Here is a 27,764-nt window from a genome sequence, read left to right on the forward strand (position 1 = left end):
AGTCATGTGGATAGTTCTAATATTTCATGGTATAGAATTGTAGCAATTTGATGAATTAATTTTGTTGCTAAGTTTTATACAGGAACAAAATACAGATGAATATTTGTGACAAATTACAAATTGGAAGAAATCTTTAAATTTTCTTGGCAGCTTTATCAATATATTACACTTAAAATCTAGTAAGGACTTTCATAAATAACGCCAAAGAAACTCACTGTGCCTTCCCCCACCTGTACTTTATCTTCCTCCAAATGAATGTCAATGCTGTAAAATATGTGTTTTAGGATTACCTTTTTCTTTTCTTACTCTGTCCACAGTTTCCATATCACAATTTGGTTTTTTTTTTTCCCTGCTGTGTATCACTATCTATATTCTGTAGTTGTAATACAAAATGTTGTTTTCTGTTGGTTGGTATATTCTACATTATCATGATAACCCTCAGTGTTAAGTGTTTTACAAGAAATGACTAAAATCCAAAACTGCTATAAATCCTCGAAATTGTTCCCCAGCTATTTTATTCTCATCACTGTCTTTTTAAAGTAAAAAAACAATTTTCTTTGAATTGGCTTCACTGAAGTGCTAAGTAAAATTTGAATGATTGGTGTTCCTTTTTCCAAAATAGGTGTTTGACATACACTAGACTATATTGTAGATAAATGTATAAATAAACTATTATACATTTACATGTTACAAATCTGACCCAGTAGTTGATGTTTTAAGGAAAACCACAAAGCGTGAGGACATAGGGGCGGGGCCCTGACACTGCTAGTCCTCCCAGTTTCTCCGAAATGTCCTTGGTTTCCTCCTCTAAAAGAAGGGGATTAAATGAAATAATTCCTGAGGGTCCTTCAGACTCTCCATTTTATAGCAGTGTTAGCAAAGAAACATTACCCAACTAGAAAAATGTTTTTTAAATGATATATTTAAACTCCTTTTTTCTCTCATAATTAAAAACGGTATCTTAAATGTCATTTTTGCTTATCATTCTCTCCGCTTATCACCTCGTGTCTAAATTATAAAACAATTCTTTTTTAGTGGTTTCGGGGTCACTCCTATCTTCCTCTTCAGGAAAAAAAGCAGTGTGACCAAAATAGGGCATATAAATTAAGGGTGTTATAACTTAACTGACTTTTAAAGCCATTAATACTGACCTTTGAGACCTGGCTTTTTCCTTGGTTCCATCAATCACTTCTATACCACCTCCCCCAATACAAAGGGTTAGACAGATGGGGATACAGTTTGTATTACTGGGAATAATAGTGGCAAGGAGGAGAATGGGGAAATGAATAGAGGAACTACTGAATTTTTAAATTTTTGTATTTCGTAGTTAATATAGCTATACTTAATTTAAAGGTAAGAAATGTGCAAATTCTGATTCTTTTCTGTATTTAGGTCATACTGTTAGATATTACACTGGAACTTCAGAAGCAAATTATGTCTGAATTGGAAATTCTTTATAAGGTAATTTTCTTGGTCATTTTTCCTTATAAAGCATGCCTATGTTATTGGCTTGCAAATTTTTAATTACTTTTCTCTTATTTTTGTTACAGTGTGATTCGTCATATATCATAGGGTTTTATGGTGCATTTTTTGTAGAAAACAGGATTTCAATATGTACAGAATTCATGGATGGTGAGTTTTCCCTTTTACAATACTTTAAAAATGATTTGAGGGGTACAGTGCTTTAAAATCTGGTTTTAGTATAGATGTAGAGTAGAATTAAAAATAATTAAAATATGCTAATAATTACCTCCTTTATATGCTAAAACATTTTAGTGTTAGGGGTTTCTGGTGTTAAATATTTATAGCTGAGCTATGATTTCAAGAATGTAATTTCATTTACTTTTATTGAAAATTTAAATAGAGCAGATTAAATGTTAGTCTAATTGGTGGTTTGATATTTGATTCTTCCATACAATCTGTCTTTACTTGCAAACCAGATGTTCTATTCTTTTAATGTTTCAATAGCCAAAGCAGATTTTCTTTTAAAGAAATCTATTAACCCAATGTCCTGTGTCTTTTAGAAAGAAATCAGTTCTTAATTGCAAGATAAGAAATTGTTTTTCAACACATCTGTTTAACCAAGATATGTTTAGTTTTCATTGGACCCTAGCCCTTTTCTTTTCTTCTTTATTTTTGATTCATTTTCATTTTGGTAATTCTTTCTCTTTTTTTTAAAAAGATTTATTTATTTATACATACAAGAATTGGGTACAGGCCAGAGGTGTGGGGGGTGAGAGGATTCACCAGCGACAGAGTGGGGAACAGAACAGGCAGATCGACTGAAATACACTGCTGAGGGGAGCAGTGGGAGAGTCAGGAGAGGTCTGCTGTGCCTGTGGGTAGCTCCCTGGCCAGGGATTGAACTCGTGCTGCAGTGACTGTGGCGAGCTTCATAGGTTGTGTCTTAACCCCTTGCACCACCAGAGAAGCCTGGTAATTCTTTCTTGATCTGATTATAATGGCAAAATACAGACTTCTCAGTGCCCTTCCATGATGTGATGACATCATTGTTATTGTTTAGCCATTTTAATTCAAAGCAGTCTTTAAATTTTGTATATTTAGTTTTCAATGCCTAGCCTAATAAAATGCAACATTTTTTATATACGTAGCTCATTTTGGGGATTCTTAATACTTTACTAAAGCAGTTAGCTCATGCCCTCTAAAGATTTTTAATGAACCAACATTATACCTTGATACCATAGGCATATTAGTCATAGTAGATGTCAAGAATTAAGTCTTACAACCATATGGGTAGTATGACATTTACTATTCAAAGAGATTCTTTTCAAGTTTTCAGCATGTTGTAGCATGTATCAGTACTTCCTTTTTATGATTGCATAATAATCCTTTGTAGGATACACCACATTTGTTTGATTTATTTGTTACTTGATGGGCATTTTTGGTGTTTTGACTTTTTGGCTATTATGAATAATGCTGCTGTGTATATTTGTGTACAGGTTTTTGTGTGGACATGTTTTGAGTTCTCTTGAATATGTATCTAGGAGTGAAATTTCTAGGTCAGATGGTAAATCATTTTTAACTTTTTGAGTAGCTGCCAAACTATTGCATTACATTTTACATAGTTTGCATTCTCAGCTGCAATGTATAAGGATTCCAATTTCTCTGCATCTTTGCCAGTGCTTGCCATTGTGGGTATTTTTTTAATTATTATAGCATAAGAGGTGTGAATTGTATCTCATGTTTGTTTTGATTTAGATGTCCTAATGACTAATGATATGGACCATCATTTTATGTGCATGTGGGCCATTTGTATATCTTCAGAAATATGTATTCAAATGCCTTGTCTAATTTTTTAAATAGGTCACTTGCATAATTTTTCAATTAAGTTTTATAATTTTCGGCATTCAAGTTTTGTAATTCTTAAAAATATTTTCATTTTTAATGCTATTGCCAATTGAACTCTTCATTTTTGGATTGTTCATTGGGAGTGTATAAAAATGTAAATAATTTTTGTATCTTAGTCTTATATCATGCTACCTGGCTTAACTCATTTTTTAACTCTACTAGATTTTTGTAGGTTCCTTAGGGTTTTCTGGATAGAAGATTGTGTCATCTGCAAATAGGAGTAGATTCACTTCTTTTCCAGCTCCTATATCTTCTTTTTCTTGATAAAATACCTTGGCTAGAATCTTTGGTACCATGTTGAATAGAAGTGGTAAGAGCAGTCTTTCTTCTCTTGTTCCTGATCTTAGAAGGAAAGCAGTCAGTCTTTCACCATTGTCACCTTTTACTTACATTTTAATACTTTAAATCTCTATGTTAAAATGTTTATTCTTTAGCCTATATTTCGCTCTCTTAATCGAGACTCCTCATTTTCTAGACATAAGCTGCCTAAAGCCCTTTCTCCTATTGCTGCCTGGCAGGTTCTCTTTATGCTAATTTGTTCCTAAACACTAAAATTTCCCACTACTGACGTTTCATTCTTCCATTCGCATCTTCTCTGTTATTTCCATCAATTATTCTAAAATTTATTACTCTCCCCAGATCTTATCTACATCTTTCTCCTTCAGAAATGTTATAGACTCAGGTATGAGGTCTCCTAATTCCTTGCTCCTTCACCTCTCACATGAAAGGTTGTTTAAGGTCAATCCCTCCACTTGTGGAGTTTTCAAACACTACTCTTTTGCACTTTCATTTTCTCTCTAATACAGCAAAATGTACCAAAAATTTATATGGATTAAAAACTATCTAACACCTTATATCTTTTCTTCTATCCCTTCCATCACAGTTAAACTTCTTGACAGCTTTCTCCCACTACTAATGTACATTCCCATTTTTCTATTTTGATCATGTGTTAGGCATTGATTTCCCAGTATTTACTGAGCACTATTTTCAGACACTGTTCTAAACCTGAGGATACAGCAGTGAACAAGACTTAATTCCTGTCATCAGGTTCTAGAAGGACAGAAAAGAATCACACAATACACTTTCAGAAGGGATAAATCTAGTTAGACCTAGAGCAGGGAGATAATAACTCATAGGAGGAGAAGTGCTAGATAGGCTAGTCAGTAATGACTTTTTAGTGGAAATGGTATCTCAGAAGAGACTTTTATGCCAGTGAACCAGCTCAGGGAAGATAATAGGGAAAATCTTTGCAGGAGGGATGGTACCATGTATGAATGCTTGAAGATACGATCAAGTTTGGTATAATCAAGAAGGTGTAATCATAGGAGGTCAGGATGACTGGAGAGTGATGAGAGGACCTGGGCTGGATGGGGGGCCAGGGAAGTAGGCAGAAGTTAGGTTGTATAGGCCTTGGAGGGCATGGTAAATTTCAGTCTGAATTTATTTGGAAGCCATTATAATGTTTTTAAATAGGGGAGTGATGTGATATGCCTTCTCATTAAGTCAAAACTAATTCCACTCAGAAATACCCAAATAGAACATCTCAGAATATATGCATAATACTGAGGTTACCCTCATGGGAATAAATAGAGGCTAAGAGAACTTCTGAAATACTTGTTTATCACTCCAGATTTCAATTTTATTAGTATTAATAATAATCCTGGTCATTTTAAGGAAAGCATTGGGATATGACAGTACTGTTGCTTCTTGTTTATTTATTCTATTTTGCGTTTATCATACAGGCAAAACACTATTTTATATTTTAGATTCTATATTAGGATAACACAGTTGTCCACAGTTAGTTATATGTGGATGATATTTCTAATTCATCAACAAAACCTTGTAGTTGTTTGGCAGTTGAGATGGGTTTTTGCTAAATATTAACAACTCTTCTTTCCAGTTCCCATGGTGGATAGTACCATGAAGTGACTGGCTAGGGATGACATGTGGCCATGGAACACAAGGAAGTGACAGGGCACAGAAAATAAACCTTGCAATTATGAGCCAGAAATTCAAAACAGCCATGCTTCCGATAAATGAGTTTTTAAATGTCTTAAATACCAGTGTCTCAGCTAAGGTTAAGCTGAGTATATATCCTAGTGATATTACATTGCAGTGAGACATTTTATACTGTAAAGTGCTCACATATGATTGTCAAGCTATGTGATGTTATGAGGAAGCCTTTCAGATCTTTGCAGTTCTGGCAAGTCAAAGACTCAGATCTTTTCTGAGCTCTGCCATCATCTGTCCTTGGCTAGAACACTTACCTCTGTGGGTCTCATTTTCTTCATTTGTCAGATAAAGTCATTGGGCTGTTCTTTAATGTCCCAGCACTAATATTTGATGAGTCTACGAATGACCTTTTGGAGACAGACCTATATCATAGAAGTGATAGTAATAACTGAATAAAAATTAAACTGAAGGGCCTCCCCTGGTGGCGCAGCGGTTGAGCGCTGGGCTGCGAAGCTGGCCGCAGCCTCTGCAGCGCCGGTTTGATCCCCCGTCGCCTGGTGAGGGTCCCACATGGCACCCAGACCTCTCCTGCCATGCCCGCTGCTCCCCTCAGCAGTGTATTTCATCGGTCTGCCTGTTCTGTTCCCTGCTCTGGCTCTGGTGAATCCTCTCACCCTCCCGTGCTTCTGACTGTATCCAGTGCTAGTATAAACAAATAAATAAATCTTTAAAAAAAAAAAATTAAACCGAAAACCCGCTGCCATTTTTGGCCTGATAAGAATTACTTAATTGTACAAAGAGAAATCATCAAAAATGATCATGCTTAATAGGAATTCTTGACAAGTGAATCTGCCATATCATATTTTCCCCTTAACAGTTACACCCAATGAATATGTCAAGAGCAGGACAAATCTGTAATGACACAAAGCCAACTATGTAAAGATATTCCACCCGTATGGATCACTGAAGAGGATGGGATGATATAACAGGATTAAATGGAGATTAAAAAAACAGTGAACCACCTCAAAATGGGGTTCACTTTTGTTCAATAATGGTGGTATCATTATCTTTGGGTTTTTTTTTTTTTTCAGTTTAACTTTTTAAAACCATTATTTAGCTAATGAAGCCCTGATTTATAGCCTATGTAAAAATAAATCTCTTCTTAGGACTTCTTAACATTGTATGTATGGACTTCTTACGTGGTATGTATAAATGGGTTTGTGTGTCTTAGTTTTGAGCCACTTAAGCAAGTCACCTCTTAAAGAATTGACCCAATAAAACGGCATTTGTCAGTATTCTACGTACCAACACATAAAGGTCGATCTTCTTGAAACTGTTCATCCTTGCAACTGCCAATTCATCTGAAAAATCAATGAGAACATAAAATTTTTTTCTAACATTTTTTACTTTTATTGCATCTGTAATAAAAATGCATTTTAGTAAGGAAGGCTTAGCTCATTGCAGAAGTGTCTGTTTTTCATTATCTTCCTACTAACACCCAGAGCCAAAGTATAAGGAATAGTCAGAGTATGATTTTCTAGCTTCTGTCAAAATCCAGAAACTATAAACAAAAGTCACCTGAAGAAGTGATCATTTTCCTGCTTTAAACAGGGTAGCTACAAAGCCAGTAGCTGTATATATATATGGGAAAAGTGTGTGTGTGTGTGTATGGAAAAACAACTTTTTTGAACAGTTTTAGGTTTATAAAAAATTGAGTAGATACAACAGAGTAGAAAAATATTTTTTACCTAATGTTCAGCTCTGGGAAATCTTGACATATAAAAATATTCATATTTACAAAATAGATAGCTATATATCAAAGGAATAACATGCCCCATGTTAATATCTAATGAGACATAAATCATTTGACAGTAAAGTGGGCAATATGAATTTTTAGCCTCTTATAGAAACAAGAATAATTTCTCAAATATTCTGGATAATTCCTCTATAGAACTAAATGACTTCTATCAACTTGACTCAAAGAACAGTTATTACATTTTGTTATAATAGTTTTCATATGGGATCTCCCTGGTGGTGCAAAGGGTTAAGGACAGCACTATGAAGCTCTCCGCTGCCTCTGCAGCATGAGTTAGATCCCTAGCCAGTTCAATCCCTATCTGGCCAGGGAGCTACCCACATGGCCCAGCACACTTCTCCTGTCTCACCCACTGCTCCCCTCAGCAGTGTATTTCAGTCAATCTGCCTGTTCTGTTCCCTGCTCTCTCTCTGGTGAATCTTCTCACCCCCCACACCTCTGGCATGTACCCCAGTTCTTGTTTGCATGAATTAGTAAATCTTTAAAAAAGTAGTTCTCATATGATCATACATTAGTAACAGTCAAGTGGTAATTCTTTGCATACTTCCTGAGATTCTTATACCACATGTAAAGTTAGAAATTTAACAAGCCTGTCCCCATAAATTGTGGTCCTCTCAAGATAATCACCTAGGAAAGTTAGCCAGTTATTCGGTGATGTTATTGTTGCTGCAAATGGTTTATAATTCCTTCTTTTGAAACTGCTCTCATAGAAGCCATACATATTTGGTAAAACTCATGATAATTTTCATTTATTTACTTCATCATCTCACAGATATTTACTGAGCATCTACTATCTGCTAGTTATCCTAATTTCTAAATTGATGAAACTTAAACATAAACAACATGGCCCCTGCCTTTACTATCTTCCCAGTTTAGTGGTTTTAGTTTTGGGAAACTGCCAAAAACTGAGTTTGGTATTGGTGAAAGATGTGAGTACATACCATTCTAATGAAAAAAATGTTATGACATAAGGAGATTGATTTTTTCCTACCCTATAAAGTGATTTTTTAAAATTAGATCAAAGAGGATGTCTAAAAAGAAAAAAAATAACATTTTGAATTAAGATAATATCTTTGGAAAAGATTAATTGCTCTTTTTGGTACTTGCTTTGTAGGGTAATATTCATTTAGATAGAAGTTAACATTACTGTTTTAGTTCTTTAGTTTTTATGTATATTTTGGACATTATATTCATGGACTTTTATTCAGTTAATACAAAAATTCTTAGAGTCCTGGTTTACATTTGAGAAAACTATTATATAAGATAAACACCTGAATATGATTGTCATATTGATCTTTATAGTTTTGTATATGTATTTAAGTTTATATTAAGTGCAGATTCTCAGCTTGCCTTGACTTGTTTTTCTTCAGTTTTTGCATGTATCTGATTATATACTTGGGAGTAAAATACCTAGTTATATTTCATTTGAAAGTACAAATAGATCATAAATAAAATTGGACTAAAATCTAATTTTACCCTAGACAGCCAGTTCATGATGCATAAGAAGAAAGAAAAAAATTCATAATGAATACATAGAAAAGGCATCCAGGGCACTGTTCTAGTAGTTTCATTTGTAGTAATACAACATGTTTGTCTTTATAGGGGGCTCTTTGGATGTATACAGAAAAATTCCAGAGCATGTCCTTGGAAGAATTGCAGTAGCAGTGAGTATATCGTTTTTGATCCTATGAAATTTGGATGATTAAATCTTTTTAGTCAAGTATTCTCGAATTTTTTTTTCATTTTTCAATCCCTAGTAACTTCTTTGTCTTTTTAACTTTCTTTTTCTTATTTTTGTCCTTTCTTTCTTTCATAGACCAGCTGTTAGCAATGATATAGGCACATGACATCCTCAGATTTAAGTGTCCTCTGACTTGTTTTAGTTTCTTGTGTTTGCAGAGGCCTTAGTGCTCTTATGACCAGTAAAATTTCCAAGTTTTTTATAAAGGAAAACTGTTTTTGAACATTTTGTAGTTATTGACATGATTAGAAAATACTTTTCAAGTCTAAATTATTAAATTAAAACTGTAAGAAAATTCTACTTTATTCTGAGGTTTTTGAAGACTTTATGTTCTTGGTTTGAAATTTTTTACCATCTACATCTAGGAATTTATTCCCTTTGTGGTTAAAAGCCATTTTCCCATTTTCTATATTCAGAAATAAACTGATGAACTATACCAACTAAACTAACATTAGTTCCAGATTTCAAATTTGGAATAATAAAGGCTAAATAGTGACTAAGAGAAGTCATGGGGTGGTGTAATAGTAAACAATTGCTAAACTAAAGGCACTCTGATAAATTATGTGGTTTAATGTAGAACAAAGTGATTATACCATGTACCATTTAATTAAATGGCTGGTTTTCACATTCATTATACATCAAACTGACAACACAAATCCTTTAATCCAACATGGACACTTATTTAGTCTTAGTTCATTGTAATTCACAGCTTTCCTTTTTTCTTTCTAATTATTAGTGTGAACTGCCCAGGGTGATGAGAACTTTCTTTCTGATGCTATTGCTGTTAAGTAGCTTCTAATCTACATGTTTAGGTAGATTAGCTTAGTATGAAATTTGAGTACTTAAATCACTATTTTAGCTGAAAATAAAAATGTTTCATTTCCTCTTTTAATCTCAGGAGGAAATGAATGCTTTGTGGCTTTTGGCAGTTCTTGGCTCTAAAATTTAATAACACGTATAATAAAGGGCAAAAAAGGAAAAGGATACCAATTTCAAAAAGAAAAAAGTATACAAGTTATATAAACTCATTATCTGTTGAACTTGGTTAAATTGGAAGCTGCTTTCTTCAGTCAAGAAGCATGTTCTTCCTGGACATCATAAATCTCTCCTCCCTCTTGTGTAGGGCATCCATACAAGGCCACTGGTTTTTTCAATTCTACTGGAGTGGGAAGCCTGTGATGTGAATGGAGTCAGCAAAAAAATGAATAAATAAAAATAAATAAACCTGGCTTCAAATATAGAGCTTTCCTATTGAGTAATTGAAAATGTGATAAAAATTATTTTAGTGAGTGGCATTTAAAAATAAGTGCAGACCTAAAGTACTGCTTAAATTTGCCCTTGTGTTTTTTAAGAATTAGAGTCTTTTTCTAACTAAGAAATCACAGCAAAACTAACTCTTAGGCTCTTTGAAAAATATGATGGTGTCCAGAGTGGAAACGGGATAGTGGTGGGAGAAAAGGGTAGAAGGACCCAGTTTGATAGCGGGGACAGGACTACAACTTCAGTGGTGGGTTAGGTGCGGCTTGTGCACATACAGAGGTGTGGAGCTGTACTCCCAAAATATTGTCAGTGGTAAGTCAATAAAATTTTATTATTTAAAAAAGTTTTTTTTTTCCTAAAATGTGTTCAATTTCTCCAACTTAAATGGCTCATCAAGTCATAGTAATTGAAAATTGCTTATGGCAAGAATAGAAAAAAATCTTTTGATAATTTTGCTCTTCATCTGCCACTTTTTATCAGCTATGCTGGGGTCTAAGCTTATGTCATGCCTCCAAAGCATAATTTTTAAAATATAATTTGAATAATCTATAAACTTGAATAATCCTTTATTGCAATTAATGGAGAATTGTACCAGTCAAAATAAGATTAGCCAAGTAATGGGCTGTAGGTGATGCTTTATAAAATAAATGTTCTCAGAGCCTGGTTGGGATCCCAGCATCCTTGGGATATCCCTCCTTTAGTATTCTGAAAACAACATCATTCCTTTAGTATTCTGAAGTTCCATCAGTGAGAACAAGAAAATGCTTGGGTGCGACTGCCAAGTCAGAAGCAACAGAATCAGAAGAGGAGGGAACAGGTGCATATTAAATACTTTCATGGGCCAGTCACTAATAGATGCTTTACATACAAATACATGTCACTTAATCTTTATAACAACTCTGTAACATGTAGATTATTGAATGTATTTTATAAATGTGCACGATGAGGTTTAGAAAAGTCAAATTAAGTTGCCTAGAGTTATCATATAACTAGTCAGAAGTAATTTGAACCCAGGGTTGTGTCACTCCAGAGGCCATGCTCTTTCACCTGCTTTTGTAAGAGGAAAAGAGGAAGGAATGAAGGGGAAAATGATGTTAAAAAGAAAAGCAGAAGTGTCAGTGAGAGGTTAATGGAATCATACATACAATAGCTTCAGATTCCTTTCATGTCTTAGAGTTACATCTGGGTATCTCTCCCTCCCCAAATTAACTTTATTTGCTAAGTTCTAATAATGTGTCATGATTCTGAGGTCTAAAGATCCCAGACTGGTTACAGGATGGACTCCTGTCAGCCTTTATGATACATTCATTTTTTTCTCTTGTAGATTGTAAGGCAAGGGAATATTTTTCTCTGAAAAAGAAATCCATATAAACGGACTGATTTCAGCCTTTCAACTTGCTCAATGATTTTCATACATTTTCCATTTAAATCTGGTCTTTTATAAAGAGTAATGCCTTTCTGCCTCTCCCAGGCACCTAACATTTTATTTTTCCTTTCGTTTCTGAAGCAGTGACACTGTACCGTATTTTGAGTGCTAAATGTTGATTGAAGCTGTCCCTGAAAGGATGTGCACTTGACATGTCAAGGAGCGAGTGATTGACAGCAGATATAAGTACTTTTAGTGTCAAGGCTTTGTCAAGTCATTGTGAAGCCTGGTATACTGAATGTCAATAATACCCTCTAGATTTTCTTTGGACAGTTTTCTTGTTCCCTTGTACACTGATGCTTATGTGCTTGTAAAGGAAAATGGCATCTATTTTGACACAGTTTGAAATAATAATGTTCCTTTTGAATCTCTGACACAATTTATAATTTTAGCAAGTATCATGAAATTATTTGTTTCACTTTTTTTTCCCCTGATAATCTGAATATGGTAGGTTGCCTTACTCTTGTGTGTTTTCTATTACTCATTTTCTGTGGGACCAATTTTTAGTTTAGAATTTAAACCAAATCTCTTTAATGGGAAGATTTTTATAATATGCAGCTATGCTTGTAAGTTAAGAAGTTGAGTCCTACCTCCAGATTCAGAACTTGGTTATTATATGCTCAAGAAGATGACCTTGCCCTGATATTCAAAAGCATTTTATTTCCATTATTGATGTTATTTTTTGTGAGCATTTAAAGAAATAATTTTCTCTTATTTCTCCTTCTGTATAAAAGTTACTAATATTCTGTTTCTTACTGTCTTACTGTTCAGAACAAGTGTTTTTTATTATAATGCTACTTATTCTAAACCCAGGAAGAAATAATTTTCTATAAAAAAAAAAAACCTTGTGGAATTGATCATACTGTGTTAGCAGATCTTTCAGGGATATATTTTATTCTATGAGAAAAATTAAAATATGTTAACTACTGTCAGCATTAATTGATATAGATTTTATCTTCTAGATCTTTAGTATTTGGAAATTGGTTTTCTCTTTGCATTTCTGTTTTTAATATTAAGCTTAGTCATTTTTGATCAGCTGAAATCCTTGCACATTAAGCCCCTCACTTTTCATCATTTTCAGGATATGTAAATCATTCACTTCTCATAATGGTTCTTATAATCATGATTCACTTAAATTTTCTATAGTAGTGGGTACTTCTAAGTTCTTGTGGTAAATTTTGAACAATAGTAGTTCTTTTATTGTATCTGATACCTAATTATCAATAATCAGCCTTAAAATTGGTAAGTTCATATTCATGTGCATACAGGGTTAATGGGTATTGATAAAAACATACATTTCCTTTTACAATAGTTTTGATATAAGCATTTTTAAAGTTACTAATGGCAGTATTTGATTCAATTTCCCACATAGAAGGTAACACTTATTAACAATATACTTAGGATCTTGGAAACATCATTTTTCTGTATGTTATTTTGCCAGTTATTCTTATTCAAGCTTTTAGATTAAAAAATGTTAATCTAATTGAGACATTGGTATTTTCTCACTTTATTTTTTGAGTGGCCCTTTTAATGTCTATATGGCTCTACACATACACTAACAGTGTATCATCTTGATATACTTAGTTGTTTCTTACAAATCATTTGATTATTCTTTCTTATCCCAATATCATTTAAAACATTTTTGGGAGATACTTTTTATTCTGAAGTTACTTTAAATTTATATAAAAGTTATGAAAATAATACAAAGAATTCTTATAGATGCTCCTCCCAGATTCACCAGTTGTTAACATTAATCTAGTTGGTTAAATATAAATCTACACACACACATATTTTTTCCTGAAGCGTTTGAAAATAAATTACAGATATCACCACACTTTACTCTTAAATACTTCCTAAGAACAAGGATATTCTCTTTTATCATCATTATATACTGATCAAAATCAGAAGATTGATATTATTATCTAATCAATAGTCCTTATTTGAATTTTCCACTTGTCCAATAATATTCTTTATAGACCAACATCTATATAGTTCCAACGTCCAGTCTAGGACTAGACGATTTTAACTGATTTTTAACTGTCATTGTCTCTTCAGACTCTCAATTAGAATAATCTCAGTGTTTCTTTTTCTTTCATGGCCTTCATCATTTTTAAGAGTTCCCTGATCCAATACTTTGATTGTATATTTTTATCTTGGTCTGAATATTCTCTTTTGTTCATATCTTTGAAAAAAATCCTCAAGACCAGGACCTTGAGTCTCCCTGACTACCAGAAGGAAAAGCAGTGTGTACTCTACCCACTGCCTTATTTCATTAGTTAACACTTTCAAAATGTCTCTCCGTGATTATAGATGTCATAATCTATCCATTTTTTTCCCACATACAGAAGTATAGAAAATAAAAGGTGACTTTTTCCCTTTTTTTTCTGTCCTCTCCTCCCTCCCACAACACCACTAAGAACTTACTGTATACTTCCAGGCCATTTTACATGTACATAGACTTATTTCTTTCATCCATCATACCTTATCTTCAGAACACTGTCTGCTCTTTAAAGGAGGGAGCATGTAGCTTCTACAGTCGTCGTCCCCTCAGAGCCTGGCCCCAAAATCATAGCTTTTCAATAAATGCTATCAACTGACAGAAGTTTAAAGGAAGAATTTTGCTCAATACGAGTATATGTTTAAGTATGGATAGTTCCCTATAAAACCATCATTTTTTTCTTTCTCAAATTTAGGTTGTTAAAGGCCTTACCTATTTGTGGAGTTTAAAGATTTTACATAGAGGTATGTACTAGACTTTCAAGTTCTGACTTAATTTGGGGTGGGGCAGAGTGCTCTCCAAATACCTTGACTTTTAAGGTGAATAAGTGATATGATATTTAAATAATAGTGATATATTTGGTAATAAAAAGATGACTGCTTTATAAATGTTAGTTTTCTTACTTTATCCTTCAACTGCTCTGATTTAGGTGATATACTTGGTACTTATTTTTGTGAATCATGCTTACCAAACATGTATAGCGGTAACTCATAGTATTTGCAAATGATAGGATCTTATTTTTCTTCCTTAAATCTAGTTAATGCAAGCCCTTCATTTTCTATGCAATTCCATCTGTTGTTTTTGTTAACGTATCAGATATCATTATATTCTATTCCTTAAGAAATCATTTCACATATCTTGAAAGTAGAACTTTAAATAAGGAACTGGAGAAAGCATCAGAAATTAGTTTCCTGGTCTATTAACAGAACACATGAGAGGATAATCATAAAACTGTTGAATGTTGTAAAAGGAACCTCCCTTGGCTTTTTTTAGTATTCCAAAATGTCTGAATTCATTTGGAGCAAATTAAGTGAGAAACAGCTATAACATAAGCAACTTAGGCGTCTAATGTTACTAACTGTACTGCTTAATTTTCCACATCTGCTCATCCTGGCTTGATGCACATTTGGGGAATGCAAGCAGTATGCACACTGGATGTGATTAAAGGCAAAAAAAAATTTTAAGGTATAACTATGAAAGTGAAAACAACTAAGTCTTTGGTTGTAATATCACATCTGTCATTGTTGTTTTTTTGTTGTTGTGGTAATTTTAATGTCCTTTTGATCCAAATTCTTTCTTAAATCCACCCTCTTTTGAAAGGGATATGTAGAGTTTGACAGGTAAAATATCAATTCAGTTCTTGACGGTATTATACCGATTAAATAAACCAAAATTATTTTCAAAGTCCATCTACTGTATTTCTAGAGGATAGTCATTGTAAAAATGTGGATGTAGGAGAGTAAGCTGAATTGTTAGTATTACTTTTTCTCAAATAAATAACCATGTAAACACATTTGAGTGAGAAAAAATGTAGCATTTTTCACCACCAAAATTGAGAGAATGGTACTTAACATAATATAACTTATATGCTTCTGTGCTTTGTGCTTCCACTTCCCCAAACTCTACAGCCCACTAGTTGGTTATACCCATTTTAAAGGAATTTGTGCAGTGGTCAGTTCTTGTCTTTGTATTGATTTTTATGAACACTTGCTATCCATGTGACAAAGGAACTTAAGAAAGGCATCAATTGTCAATTGCAAAGCCTTCATTCAAAGAACCTTGCCATATGGAGACGGAGAACAGTGGACTGTGGTGGTGGACTATGGGTGTTTTGGTGGTGGGTGCTGTGTGATGGTAACAACACCTGAGGGGAGAAATCCAATGTTGTAAATCTAGGTTCCCTCAAAAAAATAAGTAAAATGAATGAAAGACAAAAACAGAAAACAAAACAAAACAAGGAACCTTGTCATGGATCTTATTTTGTAAAGGTGATCCTTAGCATCCTGCTGTCCTGTGGGCACACAGCCTAATTTTCACTCGCCGTAACTTTCTGTGTGGTAACCTGGCAGCACCAAGAACAAAAGTGGATAGGGAAATATGATCTAGTTTCTCAGCAGTCATCTTTTTTTTTCTTTTTTAAAGTTAGAAATAATGCCGATAAGTAGATATACCTTTAGTGTTTCCTGTTTCTAAATTATTTGGTTATAGTTTTACTCTGTTTTGGAGAATTTTGAATTTTTCATTTGAAATGGGATGTGCTTCAAATGGAGTTATGTCTGAATCTAAGAGTAGTCTAAGGTGTTTGTCAGATTCCCTATACAACCACCCCATAATCACTGTGGGCAAGTGCAGGAGATCAGAGCCTCTGAGAGACAGGTAGTTTCTTTTTCCCAGTTCTGGATGCAGCTAAGGCTAAGACAGGGTCCTTTGACCAGTGATATATAAGACATCAGTGGTTTGACTGAGGACACAGAGGTTTCAAAAAGGAATCCTGAATCTTTGTTTCTCTTTTTGGTCTGGGTTGGCCAGTCCAGTTCCCAGAGAGTAATTTGATACAAAATGCCTCTATTTATGGGAAAAAGATGTCTGCAAGGAGCTGAGTCAGGGCAGTGGTGGTAGACCAGAAAAAACCCTCTGAAGTGATTTCGGTTTAAATAAGTACCAGTGAGTGAATGGAAAAACTAATGAATTTCAGTGCAGATGAATAGTTATTCCCTAGTAATTATGGATTATCAACTATAAAAATAATATGCTGTGGTAATACGCCCCATTAAATATCTTTATATGTTTAGCTTTTGAGTTTCATGGAAACTTGTACCTTCTAGATTTAAAAGCATGTGCTTTTATTGAAGTACAGAAAAAAGCATATGTCCCTGGAGACTTTTGTAAAGCATTGTAATGAGAAATTGACTCTAGATTGAGTAGTTGTTAACTTAATATTTCAGAGGTTTTGTCCATATTTAATAACTTGGATTCCATAAAAATAAGATTAAAGATACCTTTTTATTTACCAAAAAGCTATTTAATTTTCTCCTTGATTAAAAAATTGTAGCTTTTTAGATCAGTTCAATCAGGCAATTAAAGATCAGAGCTTTTAAGTTCAGCTAAGGCAATTAAATAGGTAATATACTTGTTTATACACTTTTGCTATAAGCTCATTGCTGTACCTTCTTAAAAGCACATATACTCATTTTTGCATCTTTAAATGAATGATGATAGGAATTTTAGCTGAATATGTGTCACATTGTCAAATCAAAGTGAAGATAGTGAAAAGAAGACAGTGAAAGAGAAATATTTATGAGTGATCTAAGCCTCTTTCTTCTTTGTCTTGGTCTAAATATCATTTTCCTCTGATCATCACTTTCTTTCCTTACCAAATGTTACCCCTAAAAACCAAAGTCTAATACTTATGAACACAGATTTTTAAAAGGTTAGAAAATAGAGATATTCAGTGACCTAATGAGAAAAGGGAACAAACTATTTCTCACTTTTAAATGGCTTCCTTAGAATACAGAAGTCCTAAATTTTCTCTGTAAATGTGTGTGTGTGTGTGTGTGCAGTACATTGTGGAATTTATAAAACATAACCACTTCTAAACAAGCTGTTAAAAATCAGGAGACTTTCCTACAGTGCATATCCAGTGGGGACTGTAGAGTACAATGAAATCTGAGCAATAAGCAGTGGCAAACCACCCACACTAACCTGCACCCAGTTAGTGTATTTCATAGTGTCGTATGTTAGCTGCAAAGTTTTTTCAAAATTGAACTATAACATTTGCCATTCCTAATGGATCATCAAATATTATATTCACATTCACATTTATTCACTCACATTTAACATGTTTATTTTGTTCTTTTTAAAAATTTGGTTGTAAGGTATGTGCAAGAGTACTTTATAAATTGATATGTCAAATGCTAATAATGCGGGTATGTTTTTATTGTATAATAACTATGAATTTATCACATTATCCAGTTAATGGGTATACCCATCCCCAAATCAGGCAAGAGAGAAAGTTTATTATACTTCATATTACCTAGCCAAAATTATTAAAATATTTTCTCTGAGAGATAAACATATATCTGTAAGGAGATAATTATTTAAAATGTTTGAAAGTCCTAACAAGATTTACTATTGTGGAGATTTGTCTTTATTAAAAAGCACATGTGTGAACTCTGTAAATATAGCATGTATTGACTGGGTAAAAACAAAGAAAATGAACAGTGAGAAAGTCTGTTAGGCCAGATCCGACATTACAGCAAACACTGCAGCTTAACTTCAAAACATACATCGCCACTAATGAGGTGAGAGCCCTGCATATTAATAAACCTACAGCTCCAGTCATAGCCATCATTACCCACATCAAACATAAATACAAGATTAACACCTATGCCATTTCTTTGGAAGATGTGAGAATGCCCTGGCAGTAACTGCTCTCTCTTTCCCTGAGGATAAAAAATAGAAATGGAAGGGTAATGAGAATAGAGCTTAGATTAAGAAAATAAAATTGGCAATCAGGCTGGGGCAATCTTACACAAATGGAGAAGTTTATTGGGGGTAAAAAAAACATGAATAGTTGGTGTCCAAGGACAATTTTTGTATATATGAGCCTGGTTAGTTTCATTTATTTTCTGTAGTAGGAGGGTTTTTAAACATTTTAATCTTATATATAATTAATGTATATTTATTATAATATTTTTATGTTATTCAAGAGGCTAATGCTGCCCAAATTGATTTATGTTTAGTGAAACTAAGTCTTACAATTTCGACATGCATGTTGGAATTTTATTTTCTACCCCTGGCTTTACTTTTTCATAAGTGTGGCCTTACACAGCTCTTCCAGTTGGGGCTATTTCAGATTACAGTGCCAGTGTGTCAGTTCATTCATACAGCAACTATTTATTGTATACCTGTGTTTCAGGCAGTGTGTTAGAATCCATCAGTATGTAAAAGAAAAGATTCCTATAATGGGGTGGAACAGGACTGGAAAACAGTCCATAAGTAATAAACATGATAAATAAGTAAACAGAGAGTGGGTTAGAAGGTAGTGATAGGGAGAAGAGAAAAAATAGATCAGGCTCATGAAGAAGATGAATTGGAACAAAGAAAAGTTGTTTGTCAAATAGGGAAACAGAGCAGAAAACACCAGGTGGGATGTGCTTGGGTTGTTCCTGGGCCAGCGAGGAGGCCTGTGTCTGTGCTCTTGGGGGTAGAACTAACTGTAAGGAAGCTGTTGCAGTAATCGGATAAGTAACAGGGGCTCAGATCAGGAGATAGCTACAAAGATGGGAAAAAGTGATTAGGTCATGGGTAATGGTTTTCAATATAGAGTCAATAGAATTTCTTGATGGATTGCCTGTGGGTTTTAAGAGAAAGGAAAGTTAAGTTGCTTAAACTTTCCTCAGTAATTCAATTTACGAAAAAATGTTTCTGCTACTTTTTGTTTCACTTAAGAGAGAGAGCTTCACTATGAGGGCCTCCCCTGGTGGCGCAGCAGTTGAGCGCTGGGCTGCAAGGCTGCCTGCAGCCTCTGCAGCGTGGGTTTGTTCCCCAGCCGCCGGCGAGGGCCCCACACACACACAAAAAATTTAATAATAATAATAATAATAATAGGGGCCTCCCCGGTGGCGCAGCGGTTGAGCGCTGGGTTACCAAGCTGCTCGCAGTCTCTGCAGTGCCGGTTCGATTCCCGGCTGCTCCCCGGCCACCAGAGGAGGGTCCCACATGGCGCGCAGACCTCTCCTGCCGCCCGCTGCTCCCTTCAGCAGTGTACTTCGGTCCTTCTGCCTGCTCTGCTCCCCGCTCTGGCTCTGGTGAATTCTCTCACCCTCCCGCGCTTCTGACTGTACCCAGTGCTTGTATAAATAAGTAAATAAATCTTAAAAAAAAAAAATAGGGAGCAAACAGCTGATACATACAACTATAAGGATGAATAGCAAATATTTTATGTAAGTGAAAGAAATTAGACCTATTGTGTTCTATTGTGTCATTCCACTCATGATATTTTGAAAAAGGCAAAACTCTAAGGACAGAACATACATCAGTGGTTTCAAAGGATAGAGAAAGGGTTGATTCTAAAGCAATGAGGAAACTTTTGGGGGTATTGGAAATGGTCTACATTTTCACTTTGGGGATTGTTTTACATGTCTCTACATATTGGTTAGAACACATAGATCTGTACACCTAGAAAGGGTAAGTTTTACTTTTGCTGTACACCAGACTTTAAAAAAAAAAAAAAAGGAACAAGAGAAAGAAGCTATTCTTTTCTTAGCTGTGCAGTTGTAGCTTTAGTTTAGAGAGGTGTTTCCCCTGCTAAAAAGATAAAAGATTCTTTCAAAGAATCTTACTGATTCTGTCATTATCATCTATCTTGTAGCTGCTGAAAATCTTACCTACATTTAGCCTAGCTACTCAGTAGTGTGAAAATGTAAAATCTCTCATTATTTAAAGGACACCTGCAATTCCAGGCAGAGCGAGAGATGGGGAGGCATGGAGGGAAAGGAAGAAACTTAAAAGCTGGCTCTTGCTACTGACCAGCAATTTGGAGCATCTGGAAATTAAACAAAATTTTCTCTCCTTAGTTTAGGTATTTTTTCCCTCAGGTGTTATTACAGAAATGCAAGTGCTCAATACTGATTTTGGCCTGACTTGAACAATTTTAAAAGCTCAATTTCTATGAAATCTTTATTTGAATTCCCAAGTCCCACTTTCTGGCTGCCTTGCTATGTGACCCTGGAAAGGCAGGTCACTCCTGCTCTCTGGGCGTCAGTGTCTTCGTGTGTACAATGAAGACCTGGCAGATGATGACGAGTTCCTTCAAATACCAGGACTCTTGATTCTGTGGCTCAGGACTGAAGGAATGTGACTTGTTGGCAAGGTGAGGGAACAAAGCAAACCAGAGAGACTCGTGGGAAAAGAAAAACATTGAGAATCCCTGGCAGTAGATTTTTTTGTCATGAAAATAACAATTGTCATAATAATTGTAATAATGATGCATATTTACTAAGCACTTACTCTGTACCAGGCACTGTTCTAAGTTTAAGCAAAATGTGCATAAACACATCTGTGTTCCTTCAATGTGGAGAATTGTAGGAATTATGAAGCCTTTTAAAACAGAAGAGACCGAAGTACATTCAGTTAATTGAGAATTTAACAATGTGGCTTAGCTGAGAAAGTGGTTGTTTTCTTAAAAAAAAAAAAAAAATATCTATATATATATCTATATATATATCTATATATATATATATATATATATCTTTAAGGGGAAAGGGTTTTAAAAGTATAAAGTGGGGCCTCCCCTGGTGGCGCAGTGGTTGAGCGCTGGGCTGCGAAGCTGCCTGCAGCCTCTGCAGCGCCGGTTCAATCCCCGGCCTCTGGCGAGGGTCCCACATGGCGTGCAGACCTCTCCTGCCACTCCCGCTGCTCTCTTCAGCAGTGTGCTTCGTCATTCTGCCTGTTCTGTTCCCCCCCTCTGGCTTGGTGAATTCTCTCACCCTCCCGCGCTTCTGACCTTGCTCAATGCTTGTATAAACAAATAAATAAATCTTTTTTAAAAAAAAAAGTATAAAGTGGGCCTCCCTGGTGGCACAGCGGGTTGAGTGCAGCGCTGTGAAGCTGTCCGTAGCCTTTGCAGCACGGGTTCAATTCCCGGCCGGCCAGGGAGATATCCACATGGCACAGCAGACCTCTCCTGTTTGCCTGCTGCTACCCTCAGCAGTGTTCTTGGTCCTTCTGCCTGTTCTGCTCCCTGCTCTGTCTCTGGTGAATTCTTTCACTCTCCTACGCCTCTGGCCTGTACCCCAGTGCTTGTATAAATAAGTAAAAATTTTTTTTAAAAAAAAAAGTAGAAAGTGCATTGAAAATACAGTATTACTATTAACGAAGAATTATAAAAAGCACCTATAGAATCACAGCTTGGATGGAAAGCAAGGGTATTCCTTTTTTAAAGATCTTTTTATTTTGATATAATCACAGATCCACAAGAAGTTGCCCTAAAAGTTACAAGAAGGTCCTGTGCAAGGACATTTATTAAGGAAGGAATTTGTTCTCTTTTCTTTGGGGGAAGGAGGAGCATTTAATTTATTTGTACTGTATTTATTTCTGTATTTGTTTTTTCTTAAATTTTATTTTCAGTCATTTACATATCTTTATAATTTGGGGGGTACATCTTTACACCTCCATATGTGCACATTCTTCACTGACCCTCCACCAAAACTTGTGTCTATGTCCTATCAGTTTGGCAAGAAATGAGAGGCTGATAATCCTAAAAGAGTATAGGCAGGGTAATGTTAACATATATTTGCTTTTAAATGAGCTTAGTGTAGATTCTAAGATTTTTCTTAATGTTACAAGAATATTTGTATTCCAAAAATATTTATTGAGAGAAAAAGAATAAGATGGTGAAAGCAAAACCTTGAATTTCTTAGGGGGAAAAAAATTGATGTCCAGCTAATAATTGTAAAAGAATAACTTAGTGTATGTAAAGATTGGAATTCGTGCCAAAAATATGTTAGGGAATCATCATTTGCTGGGTAAAGGATTCTTTAAGGGAAAGATTCCTGGAAAGCTTTACTATCAATAGAACACTAACCTGATTGATGTTTTATGAAGAAGTATACGTTGTACCGAGCTTTCATAACCTCTTTTGCAAAGATTTATTTACACAATTTGTGCTTACTCATAAGTTATAGAATAGAGTGAGTTTTGAAATAATCTAAGCCATATTTTTGTTTTCTGGAGGACCAGGCATAATTTTTTAGAAGAACTGGCTGATGTTTGAGTAGTTCACACCAGTGTAAGTGGCCTCATCCCTGTGGTTTGAGACAATAATATGTGATGGTGAGACAACTGAGATGTGGAGGCTCCTTCCCTAAGCTCTGTGGCAGCTGGATCCCATGTGTCTGGAAGGAAGCATTTATATTAAGCAATTACTAGTGGTGGGAGCACAATTACAACTTGGATCCTTTTTAAAAATCCTTTAATTATTGTCCTTTAAATGTAAGTATTAATCACGAGCTATAATAGATCATAACTCATGAACATTTGTGGTTTTGAAAAAAAAAAAATAGACTTAGCCCATTAGCTGAGGTAAACAAACTAGTTTAATGACTCTGGGTTGTTGGTTTTTCTCCAGCTCTGACTATCCACACAAATGAACATCTCTCAAAATTAAGCCTCCTTCCCCATGTTGGTCATTCATTCTCTTTGCCTCGGGTAATCACTGGGGATTTCTGTATTTGTGGTAATGATTTTCAAAAGACAAGAAACCCCACATAGCATTACTTGAAAGTGTTCTTTTTAAAAGAATGTCTAGACTACATAAAGAATTCTCAAAACACAACAGTAAAAAATATCTAATTAAAAAATGAGCAAAAACCATATAAAGGACATTTCACTGAAGAGGATATGCGCAGGGCACATAAAACTAAGCACATATAAAGGACAGTCAGCATCATTAAGCATTAAGGAAATGCAGATTAAAGCTACAATGAGATAGTATATACCCACCAAAATGGTTAAAATGAAAAATAGTGATAATACCAAATGCTGGTGAGGATGCAAAGAAGTTAGAGCATTGATAGCTGATAGGAATGTAAAATGATAGAGTCCCATTGGAAAACAATTTGGATTTTCTTAAAATTTCAAATAAAATTACCATACTGCTCAGCATTGCACTCCTGGGTATTTAGAGACTTGACTTCATCACAGAAAACTCTACATACAAATATTTCTAACAACTTACTCAAAATAGCCCAAAATTGGAAACAACCCAGAGGTCCTTCAATGGGTACGTGGTTAGACAAGCTGGCCATGTGTTACTACTCAGCAGTAAGAAAGAGGAGACTCAGTGAATTGCCAGAGAATCACGCTGAGTGAAAAAAGCCAATCACAAAAGGTAACATACCAAATGATTCCATTTAGATAACACCTTGACATGATAACATTATAGAAATGGAATGCAGACTAATGGTTTTACGGACTAATGAGAAGATGTGGGGTAGGAGGGAGTGGGAGTGGCTATGAAAACAATGATGGGCCTGTCCTGTCTTGAGTATATCAGTGTTGCTACCTGGTTTGTGAGCTCCTACTATGGTTTTACAAGGTGTTACCATTGGGAGAAAATGGTAAAGGATACTGCGTTTTTTTCTTATAACCATGTATGCATCTACAGTGCTCTCAAAAGTGAAAGGTTTATTTATTTACTTCCTTTTTTTGGCTGGGTACAGTGTACCTTACAGGTAGTAAACAACAAGGCAGGGCTCCCTAAGCACTTCCCCTTCTCCAGGGAATCTGGGGTGGAACTATGACAGGTCAGGAGACTCTCAGGGTAGATGAGTGGGGGGACGGACTCTTCAGCAGCTGAGAGTACCTCTCTTCCTCTTGTTCTGCTGGGAATGGTGGTGCAAGGGACCACCCTGTTGCTGTAGCCAAATTCAGTATCATACCAGGAAATAAGCTTCAATGACAAAGTGGTCATTGAAGGCAATGCCAAGCCCCAGCTTCGAAGGTGGAGGAGTGGGTACCACTGTTAAAATTGCAAGAGCCCAAGATGCTCTTGAGGGGGCCCTGTGATGCCTGCTTCACTCTCCTATTGTCATCATATTTGGCAGCTTTCTCCAAGAAGCAGGTCAGATGCACAACTGACACATTGGGGGTAGGGACATGGAAGGTCATGTCAGTCAGCTTTCTGTTCACCTCAGGTATGACTCTGCCCACAGCCTTGGTGGCAGCCTCTCAACCATCACATCACAGCTTCCCAAAGGGACTGTCCACGGTATTCTTGGTGACTGTATTCATAAGTCCCTCCACGATGCCAAAGTTGTCATGGATAACCTTGGCCAGGGGTGCCAAGCAGTTTGGTACAGGAGGCATTGCTGACAATCTTGAGGGAATTGTTGTATTTATGATTCACACCCATCACAAACATGGGGCATCAGTAGAAGGGACAGAGATGATGACCCTTTTGGCCCCACCCTTCAAGTGAGCTTTCTCCACTTGTAGTAAAGACACCAGTGGCCTCCCGACGTATTGAGCACCAGCATAACCCCACTTGAGGTTGGAGAGATTTCGCTACTGGAAGATGGAGATGAACTTTCTGTTGATGACAGGCTTCCTGTTCTCAGCCTAGACTATGCCATTGAACTTGCCATGAGTAAAAGCATACTGGACATGTACACCATGTAGTTGAGATCAATGAAGAGGTCATTGATGGCAACAATATCCACTTTGCCAGAGTTTAAAGAAGCCCTGGTGACCAGGTGCCTAATCCCGCCAAATCTGTTCACTGTACCCTTCAACATGGTGTCTGAGGGATGTGCCATAGAACCAGGAGGAGCAGAGAGCCAAGATTTGATTTAAAAAAAAAAAAAGTGATCTTTTTATAGGTGTCTCTATGTGGGTAGTCTACTTAGTCAGAGAGGGTTGTTGTGGAATTAGTGTTTCTTTCTCCCATGCATCTGTGATAGAATATTGTCACAGGTGGAGTCATCCCTTTTAGGGCAGCTCTGAGAGATTATTACCACACTGTCCACCTTGCTTTCCTGTTCTGAAAATGACTATCAGTGGAGCCTTAGCAGACAGAGAATAGAAGTCATGTGCCATACAGGGAAGCAATACAAATGTGAGAAGGTAGTTAGTCCCCCTCTCAACTCCACCAAGACCTTTCTGCCTTGCTGGGAATCAGATTTAATGATGAGATTGTTGTGCATTTGGACTCAAGGGTGTTTGTGGTACCCTAAAGTGAACCCCTCACCTTTCTGGTAGGTTCCTGTCCAACCACTCAGCAAGATGCACTCTGTATGTGGTCTGATGAATGTTTGATTCACCAAGTCCCATAGATACCTTTGACTATAGCTTTGTTTTCTTAGACAAACCATGATGTTTAGGAGAAAGTGAGAAAGAGAGGTGAGAGAAAGAAAAACCTATATGATGGGTCATTTCTATCAGTAGGGGTTGCAGGCTACAGTTAATTTTTGACATTGATTATGTGCTAGTGTGTATTTGTTAGATGAGTAAATTGAATCATAAGTCTCAGAAAATTTTTTTCTTGGAATTTCATGTGCTGTGGCATAGTTGGAAGTCTTCCTTTACATTTCTAGTATTAAAGTAAGAGATTTAGCTTCAGATACAACAATCTATAGATGATCTCTGCATATCTGTTCCTTTCTCCAAAGGCTTGATTTAAGGTGACTAGTACCATGGAAATCAAATCCATTTGTTGTTGGAGGGTTAAGTTCCTTCTGGATTAGGTACAATAATAATGACTTTAACTAATATCTTTCATTGAGTGCCTTCTCTGTACTACTCTATTAAATCTTTTACATGTATTATTTCATTTAAGCTTCATGTTAATCTTGCAAGAAGAGGATATCATTATATCTTCATTTTCAGGTAGAAACTAAAGCTAAAAAGCTAAATATCAATGACTTAACCATAAGAAAGACAAAAGGTGATTGGTGGCCTAATGGAAGACACAAATTTTAGACTCAGATCTGGGTTTTAAGTTCTGTTCCAACCTCTTAATTCTACTTAGCTGGGCCAATTCCTTAACCTCTTTGAGGTCAAAGTATCCATTGTTATAGTTGAAATAATTGTTTCTCAAGGGACGCAGCAAGAGGTAAGTGAGAGAATAGTTACAACCTTCCTCAAACTTCCCTCCACTCTATATATTCTTCAGTGAGAAGGGGAAGGAAACTAACATAAAATTATTAAAGATCAGTGCCCAGACTGTGGTTATAACCAGCCCATAAACTCAGACGAGTTTAAACTCATAAATATAAGGAGTTTGGTCAGACTTAAGAGTTAGGGTTGAGGGGCCTCCCCGGTGGCGCAGCGGGTTGAGCACAGCGCTGTGAAGCTGTTCGCAGCCTCTGCACCACAGGTTCGATTCCCGACCTACCAGGGAAATACCCACATGGCACGGCAGGCCTCTCCTGTCTTGTCCACTGCTCCCCTCAGCAGTGCCTTCAGAGCCTTCGGTCCCTCTGCCTGTTCTGCTCCCTGCTGTGACTCTGGTGAATCCTCTCACCCTCCCTTGCCTCTGGCCTGTATAAATAAAAGAACTGGGTTACAGGCCAGATGCGCAGGAGGGTGAGAGGATTCACCGGAAACAGAGCAGGGAACAGAACAGTCAGACTGACGAAATTTACTGCTGAGGGGAGCAGCAGGCAAGACAGGAGAGGTCTGCTTTGCCATGTGGGATTCTTGCTGGCCGGCCTGGGATCGAACCCACGCTGCAAAGGCTGTGGATAGCTTCACAGTGCAGCACTCAACCGCCTGCACCACCAGGGAGGCCCAATAAAATAAATCTTTAAAAAAAAAGAGTTAGGGTTGCATACTCTAGTTTTGTAGCATTGGGCAAGTAATTTCATTAATTTGAGCCTCCATTATTCATCTATTAAAAAGGGATTAATGGTACCCATCACAAGGGTTATAATGAGATGTACCTGAGACTGTATATAATAATTATACATTTGGTTCGGTGCTTGGCATATAGCAAGTACCAAATGAGTATAATCTGCTATAATTGCTATTTCTTTAAAACAATTTAACAGAATTCATCTTCTAGACATGAGCTCCAAGTCAAATCTACAAACCATATCTTCCAGTTTATTTATGCTTTTACTATAATGTTCCATTGTTTTCTTTCCTTCTATATTGAAAAGTTTTGATAGTCGCTAGGAGTCTTAGGATTGGTGGTATCTCAGAGGTGGGGAAGTGCATTTTTCAGAACTGGAACAGAGTACAGATTCCTTCTGACTCCCAGGAATTTGTTCCTTCATGCCTGGTATTCCCATACACTGAGCAGGTTATGTACATATTGTAGGTAGGATGCCACCACTTGTAGGTGGGACCTAAAATGTTAGGTCCCATGTTATGAGGAAAACTCTTTTACTTAACCCTAAAAGAATTGAGGGAAGACAGA

At 36.0% G+C, this 27,764-nt stretch overlaps 1 protein-coding gene and 1 pseudogene across 5 annotated transcripts in view; one reads left to right on the forward strand and one right to left on the reverse strand.

The window, feature by feature from the left end:
- The window catches only part of MAP2K5 (mitogen-activated protein kinase kinase 5), a 243,722-nt gene that overhangs the window by 86,283 nt on the left and 129,675 nt on the right, over window positions 1-27,764 (forward strand). For all 5 annotated transcript variants that reach the window (XM_037502787.1, XM_037502788.1, XM_037502789.1 and 2 more), the window contains exons 10-13: window positions 1,393-1,461; window positions 1,551-1,632; window positions 8,741-8,802; window positions 14,259-14,307. In XM_037502787.1, the coding sequence (XP_037358684.1) occupies window positions 1,393-1,461; window positions 1,551-1,632; window positions 8,741-8,802; window positions 14,259-14,307 (262 nt within the window). The remainder of the gene's footprint in view (window positions 1-1,392; window positions 1,462-1,550; window positions 1,633-8,740; window positions 8,803-14,258; window positions 14,308-27,764) is intronic.
- Window positions 18,959-25,140, reverse strand: LOC119239506 (glyceraldehyde-3-phosphate dehydrogenase-like; annotated as a pseudogene).

Source organism: Talpa occidentalis, unplaced genomic scaffold (assembly GCF_014898055.3).
Source record: "Talpa occidentalis isolate TD23 unplaced genomic scaffold, MPIMG_talOcc4v2.1 talOcc4.11, whole genome shotgun sequence".
NCBI classification, from domain to species: Eukaryota; Metazoa; Chordata; class Mammalia; order Eulipotyphla; family Talpidae; genus Talpa; species Talpa occidentalis.